This window comes from Streptopelia decaocto (genome assembly GCF_964273445.1).
Source record: "Streptopelia decaocto genome assembly, chromosome: 5".
NCBI classification, from domain to species: domain Eukaryota; kingdom Metazoa; phylum Chordata; class Aves; order Columbiformes; family Columbidae; genus Streptopelia; species Streptopelia decaocto.
The window spans coordinates 16,628,450-16,635,267 of NC_138659.1; the positions used below are offsets into that span (position 1 = coordinate 16,628,450).

Here is a 6,818-nt window from a genome sequence, read left to right on the forward strand (position 1 = left end):
AGGCACCACCCCTGCTCCTCTTCTGCTGCTCCTTGGAGGCATCTCTGCCCACCACCAGAGCTTGCCCGCTACCTGCCCTTGCCCGTGTCCCCAGGCACGGCACCATGGGTAGCATCCCACTGAAGAGGGACAAGCTGGCTGCTGCTCACTGCTGCTCTGAAATGGCTCACAATGATTGCGGCACGGCTTTGGCTTCTGGGGGGACCCTGAATAGCAGAAGGAGTGGTGACCGCAAATGTCGTGCTGCCGCAGTGTTCCCAGACCACCTTCCCTGAGTGCAGGTTGGTGGAGGCTCAGTTTGTTGCCCTGCTGCAGCGTGCTGATGGGTTTCACACACCAGTATTAGGAGTGTTTATGGTCTCTCTCACTGTAAAGCAAGTAAGAGGTCACATCCCGCAGGCTCCCAAGGCGCTGCTGTGCTTCGGGAACACCTGCAGCCCTTCTTCCTCCCTGCCAGGGTCCCTCTGATACACAGCTTTGCTCTACTGCCCTGCTGCGGTGTGTGCCCACTGATTGAAGGGATGAGTGCAGCGTTGCGGCAATGAGCAGGATGCGTGCACAGCCTTGGCGAGGTGTAGAAACTGGGGGTGCTGACTCTCAGTGTCCTTATCCCTGATACTGGCTCACTGTAGTTCCTGTACAATTGCACCATGTGAGGACACCATGCTTGAGCTCACCCCTTCACGAAGCAGGCTGGGGTGGCCTGAGGTGGGTGCATGCCCACAGCAGGGCTGGCTGGGCCAAACCAGGGGCTGGGGGGGGCGGCTGTCAGGCATAAAGCCCCGTGTGGGCAGGGCTGGCAGAGAGCAGTGTGCGGCTCAGCGGCGCCTGCTTTGTGAGAGCTGCCGCCAGTTTTGTGCCCACTCTGTTGTGTGAACAGTTTCCAGTAAGTGCATGGGGGGAAACCAAGGGGCCGGGGTGGCTGGGCTCCGGGTCAGCCAGCGTGCAGTGCCATGCAGGGGCATGGGCTGCGCTGGCTGGGACAGGAGTGTTCCTGCTGCAGTAGGAGCCAGGCGAAGTGGTCCATGGGGACCAGCCGCTGGGGCTAGACCAGTCAGAGGAGACCTGTGAGGAACCAGTTTTCAGCTGCCTGCTGGCACAAAATCTGCCTTAAAAGGGAGCACAGCTGGAGATGGCTGTCCTAAGCTGGGCAGCGGCCTCAAAGCAGCCTAGCACCATGTGTGAGGGGAAGCAGGGCTACCAGAGAGGGCATACGGCATGCCCTGTCCTCTGTATTTCATCAGGGTGCCAGCTGCACCCAGCATGGCATAAGGAGGAGGTTCTGGCCAGGGCAATGCAACTGCTGCGGTTCAGTGCAGGACATGTCATGGCTGAAATATGGTGCTCATATATTTGTGGTGATTTGGGGTGGGAAGGATGGGGAGGATGCAGAGTGGAGGCAGCAGCTTTTGCAGGACACCTCTTTCCACTCATGCTGTAAGGCACTGTCTCAGCATGACTCACACCTTAGCTGGGTGCAGGCTTCCCAGTGATGTCCCTGTGAGCACGGGCTGCTGAGCCCGGCCGTGTCCTGGCAGCAGCATGCCAGAGGGGCTCCCCAGCCTACAGCGGGGCTGCTGGCAAGTGGGGTGAGCCTGGGACCATGAGATGAGGGCTCCTGCTGGGAAGGGAGGCTGGAGCCAGGCTGCGTTATAAAATAATTCCAGCTGAACCATGAACTTTGCCTCCAGGCACAGCTTGCCGCCTCTCCTCCTGCACCCATGGGTGGGCTCCAGTGTCAACAGGGCCCTGTTTGTGCAGGCAAGGGGTGCCCTGCATTTCACGAGGGAGACACTAGGCGTCCTGGCGCTGGGTTTCACAAGCCCTCATGACCTTTGCAGCACAGCAACATGCCCTGGGGAGGATTGTTTCATACAAAACAGATCTTTGGACAGGGTTTTCATTTCCTTCAAAGCCAAGCACAAAGGAACAGCAAGTCCTCCCTCCTAATAAAATGACAACAGTCAGTGATGCAGCTGGGCTGTCTCTCCACAGTGACTGGAGCTACATCCCACACCCACGGCATTCCCGAGGCCCTGCAAGACAGGGGGGGTTACTGCCCTATAGCTTCCTCCTGCTTCATCTCGTACCCCAAACCTCCCCATGGGCAGGAGATGCTGTCTGAGGGTCAACTTTTACACTCCTTGGGAGAAACAGATTTGTACTAGGAGGTGGCGAGCCCTGATGGTCAGTGCCCCATGAATCTTTATCTGGGAATGTGGTTAATTGACAAATGCCAATCATGCCTCCAGCCCATTCAGAAGGGGGTTCTCAGCCACCCGCACAGCACAAGTGTAGGCAGGAACCCAGGGTGCGTCGACTCGGGGTGCAGAGTGGGGTGGGCTGCAGATCGTGGGATGTGCAGGGGGTGTGGGGTGCAAGGGGTATAGGGGTGTAAAGGGTGTAGGGTATAGGGGTGTAAAAGGTGCAGGGGGGCAAGTGGTGTAGGGTTGCAGGATGCAAAGGGCACAGGGGCGCAAAGGGTGAAAGGGGTGCCGAGAGTGAGGAAGAGCAGGTGGAGGGGTTGCAAGGGCCAAGGGGTGCAGAGCCCCAGCCGGGCTGTGCCCCGAGTGGGTGACTCCAGCTGCGGGCGGGGCCGCACATCTGGGCGGGGCGGGGCGGGGCGGCCGGGCAGTGACTCCGGCGGGGCCGGCGCGGAGCATCCCAGAGCCGGTGCGAGCGGCGCCCGAGCCGAGCCGGGACCATGCCCAAGTGCCCCCGCTGCCAGAAGGAGGTCTACTTCGGTAAGGACTTCCTGCTTCCCCCCCCGCCAGACGCCCCCACTCTGCGGGGACTGCAGGGCTGTCGGGCTGCTCATGCTGGGGTGCCCCGATGCTGCACCCCGCTGGGGTTTGGGTTCCTGGGACCAGTGTTTACAGGTCCCTGTGCACCCCAGCAATGCAAATTCTTGGGGTGCCTCAAAGTTGTGCACTCCTGTGCTGTGGGTCCCCAGGGCTGCCTGGGTGGGTGACCCTGTAAATGCACCCAAGGAGGTGTCTCGCTGCAGGGTGTGGGCTGCAGTGGGTACCCCCACCCTACAGCCAGGACCACGGCACAGCAAGGGAGCTCAGCCCTGTGCCAGTTTGGAGCCCAAAGGCCTGGCTGGTGCAGCCTGCTGCACCCACACTCATGTTCCTAGGCGAGTGTGTTGCCCACATGTCCTGTGTGGTTTAGCAAAGTGAGATGGCAGCCCTTGGGTGTTATTTTTAAGCCACTGTTGCAGACTAGCTGCAAGCCTTGTCTGGCTCCTGTCTGCTGCTGGGCTTCAGGTAGGTGTCCTTACCCCAAACTGGGACACTGGTGTTCCAGGTTCTTGCCCCTTCTGGTGCTGTGGTCCCGCTGTCCTGCCCATAGATATTTGGGGGTGTTTGAGACTTTTACCCTGCTGGTAGTGGCTGTCAGACGTCCCCACTTTCCTGGTTTAGCTGAACGTGAGGGGGTTTGCTGTAGTAGCTTATACTCACTCCTTACTTTTTAATTTGCTAGAGCTGAGGGATCTGGGACCTGAGTGCCAACACTGACTTCTGCTCTCTCTGTCTTCTGCTCTGCTTGTGTGTGTGCCCCAACTTCTACCTGTGCTTTGCCAGAGAACTGGGAAGCTCAAACACGGGGGCTGGTCTCCCTGTGAAACAACCATGCCCGTTAGTGATGCCCACCCTGGGGAGATGTGCTGGAGCTGGCGTGGGGGCTGCCCGGAGGGGTGTTGTGGACATGGCTCCTGCGCTTGGGGAACATCACTTTGCCTAAACTTGAACTCGACACTTGCAGCCAGGCTTTGAGGTGGCATTTTGGCACAATACAGTTTGGGGCTCCCTCCTGTGACTGAGGGTTCTGGGGTACCTCTTTTACCCATGTCTTGATAGAAGAAGCTACCAAGGTGCTGGTGTCAGTGATTGTCTTTCCCTGTGGATCTGCTTCGATCGCAGTCAGGGTGAGCTGGGTTTGCTGTGCCTGCAGGTGCAGCTGTGAAGGGAGTGGAATAGTGTTGTTTGGCCCTGAGCTTATCAGGCTGCTCTTACAAAACCGTCTCTGTTGATGCTGAGGAAGGTTCAAAAGCTGCTGGAGGACCAAGCTTGCTTTGTGATTTGTGTCCCTGGAGATAAGGAGTACTGGCTATGGAGGCAGAGCAAGCCCAGATCCAACACACCCCAGGGTTCTCAAAGCTTAGCAGTCCTGCTCAGGTGTGCCTTGGGCTGCTATTGGCCAAATCATGTCTGTAGAGAGCAGGGATGAGGAGGAGATGATGCCAAGAGACTGGGGATGGGGTCTGCAGGGCCACCACCAGATTTCCAGGGCAATCTCAGCTGCATGGCCAAGAGCCGGGGGGCCCTGCTGCAGTGAGCCTTGGCAGAGCTCCTGCCCGAGTGTTAGTGCAAACGCTTGTGCAAGAGGTGGGGAGGCTGAGCTCCTTCCAGAGCCTGATGATGGGAGGACCACGCCGTGGGCCAGGCATGGGCTCCTGGGACTCCTAACGGGGAGGACACTGGCTCCTGCCAGGCTGCAGGCACAGCAGGCTCTTTGTGCCACCGGGGGACGGCAGCAGGGCTGCCTCGTGACATTTGGGCACTGCCCACACTCCCACCTCTGCAGCCGCCGGCTTGGCTCCTTGTGTAAGCTGTTGTGAGCATATTTGGACTCCGAAGAAGAGGTGCTTTGGACTGCTGAGGGCCCCCTGGGGCACAGGCTGCCAGCAACAGCTCGGTCCCATTGCTGGACCTCCTTTTGCAGGCATGGGGAGAATGCTTGGGCCTCGCTCTGATGGAGTTCCTGTGGAAAACTCTGCTTTATATCTGCAGAAAATACCCTCCTCCCCTGCCGTGCTGCAATTAAAAGCCACCCTGTGTTCCCTCCTCTCTCCGTAAACACATCCTGGCTACGGCAAACAGCACGTTGTCCCCCCTGCCGCTGCCTGAACCCCAGCCAAGCTCCAGCCCCACTCTGGTTTGCCATGGTGCATGCAGAATCAGAGTGGTGGCCAGAGTGCTGGTGGCTGGAGGAGACTGGTTTGTGCTGGTAGGGCACGGTGATGGCTTTGCCTCCCCAGTCCTAGCCAGCATCCCCCATTTGCTCCTGCCAACTCTAGTGATTGCTTGGGCTCCAGCTGGCTGGGGAGAAATTAATCCCTTTGCAGGCTGATGTTGGAAGGAGGAAGGTCCCAAGATCTTTGGAAGACAGATAGAAGTCAGTTCGTCTGCAAGGATGCAGCGATGTTCACCCTGGGCACGACACTGCTGTTTCAGATCTCGGTGTCTGGATGTGCTCAGCCAAGTGTGTGCACAGCGAGCACTTGGTTTTGAAACATGTTGCCCTCTGTCCTGGACAAATAGACTTGAGAGAATGCCCCAAAACATCCTCCCTAGGGTTGATGGTAAGGAGATCAACCTACCAAAACTTACTTGTTGTGCCTGTTCAGTGCCTGAACTAACCTGTCTCCTTTCCATGGCAGCCGAGAAGGTGACTTCTCTGGGGAAGGACTGGCACCGGCCCTGCTTGAGATGCGAGAAGTGTAACAAGACCCTGACGTCTGGTGGCCATGCAGAGGTGAGGTTTTCTGCCCAGGAGGTCCCTGTCCCCTTCAGCCAGGGACTGCAGGAGGGGTGGGATGGACAGGGATGGGGCTGAAGGGCAGCCAAGGCTGATGCTTTCTCTTTCCCTGCAGCATGACGGCAAACCATACTGCAACCACCCCTGCTATGCTGCCTTGTTCGGGCCCAAAGGTAGGGTCACTGTGGCCGGGGCTGTGGGAGGGAGGAGAAAGCGGCTCAGAGCTCCCATTTCTTGGTGCGTCCACCGTCCTGCAACAATGCTGACCGTGCTCTGTCTCTCTTCCAGGGTTTGGCCGGGGAGGAGCTGAGAGCCACACGTTCAAATAAACCTCAGGTTGGTGCCTTCCCTCGGTGTTCCCCTCCTTCCTCCATTTGGCCAGGCTGGCTGGGACTGTACCCCCCCAGCAAGTGGGGAAGGCAGACAAGCCGCGGCATCTCCCCAGGCTGGCTGTGACACCCAGCCCTCACGCCAGCGCTCGGGAGCGACCTGCTGGGTGCCAGCTCCTCCTCTCCACCAGCCCTCAGTGACCGTCAGCACCCGCTTAGCTCCAGCAACAGACGCCGAAGCCTTTTGCTTTGTGGCCTGTCAGCAAAGACAGGGTCTGTCCTGGAGCACCGTTGTCCCTGGGATATCTCTGCTCCCAGACCAGCCTCATTTCATCCATTCCTCTCTTCCATCCCTCTCCAGGTCTGGCGGTTCCCAGCACAGCCTGAAGACAGCACCAACGCACGGCAACAGACATGCATTTTTGTTTTTAATTCACTGTGTACTAGACTAGCACATTCAAAGCAATAAGTAACCAAGGCTGGGGCTGGTGCGGAGAGGGGCTCTGCTCCAGATGGAGCGCTGCCGGGGTGGGGGCGCTGAGACGCCCTGCCGGATAGGAAATTTGGCCAGTATCGCTGGAGACCGCCTGGAGAAAAGACCGCACCCTTCCAGCCAAAACCCAGCCCTGCTTTTGGCACCCGGTTCTTGTGGCTGGGCCCACAGTTGTATTCTCAGTCTTTAATAAACCCAGACTGAGAGAAGCTTTGCCCATGTCGTGGCTGTGTGCTCTGTAAGAGGGGTGCTGTGGGACTTGTTCATGAAGTGCTGTCCACTTGCTTAAGAACCCCAGATGGCCTCAGGATTGAGCCACACACTGTCTGATGGCTCCATGTGTTTCTGCTCTTGGTGTGCACAGGTCCGGCCCGTGGCTGCCCAGCCCAGAGGCTGCCTGAGCCATGTGGGGCAGGAGCAGCCCCCAGGCACTGCAGGCACCAGGGCTGGGG

The 6,818-nt window shown here is 58.6% G+C and overlaps 1 protein-coding gene across 1 annotated transcript; it reads left to right on the top strand.

Annotated features, from left to right (window-relative positions):
- The first annotated feature begins 2,611 nt into the window (after nucleotides 1–2,611).
- Nucleotides 2,612–6,579, top strand: CRIP1 (cysteine rich protein 1). Its single transcript, XM_082054155.1, has 5 exons — nucleotides 2,612–2,744; nucleotides 5,447–5,541; nucleotides 5,660–5,717; nucleotides 5,833–5,880; nucleotides 6,235–6,579. Exons 1-4 carry the CDS (start codon nucleotides 2,705–2,707, stop codon nucleotides 5,871–5,873), a joined length of 234 nt encoding a protein of 77 aa, XP_081910281.1. The 5' UTR covers nucleotides 2,612–2,704; the 3' UTR covers nucleotides 5,874–5,880; nucleotides 6,235–6,579.
- The last annotated feature ends 239 nt before the right edge of the window (nucleotides 6,580–6,818 follow it).

What these genes read in the sequence shown, in the direction of transcription:
- CRIP1 (XM_082054155.1), top strand. Translation starts at nt 2,705, where the DNA reads ATGCCCAAGTGCCCCCGCTGCCAGAAGGAGGTCTACTTCG. An exon ending in CCAGAAGGAGGTCTACTTCG is followed by an intron (nt 2,745 to 5,446) that starts GTAAGGACTTCC and finishes TTTCCATGGCAG; the next exon opens with CCGAGAAGGTGACTTCTCTG. An exon ending in CGTCTGGTGGCCATGCAGAG is followed by an intron (nt 5,542 to 5,659) that starts GTGAGGTTTTCT and finishes CTTTCCCTGCAG; the next exon opens with CATGACGGCAAACCATACTG.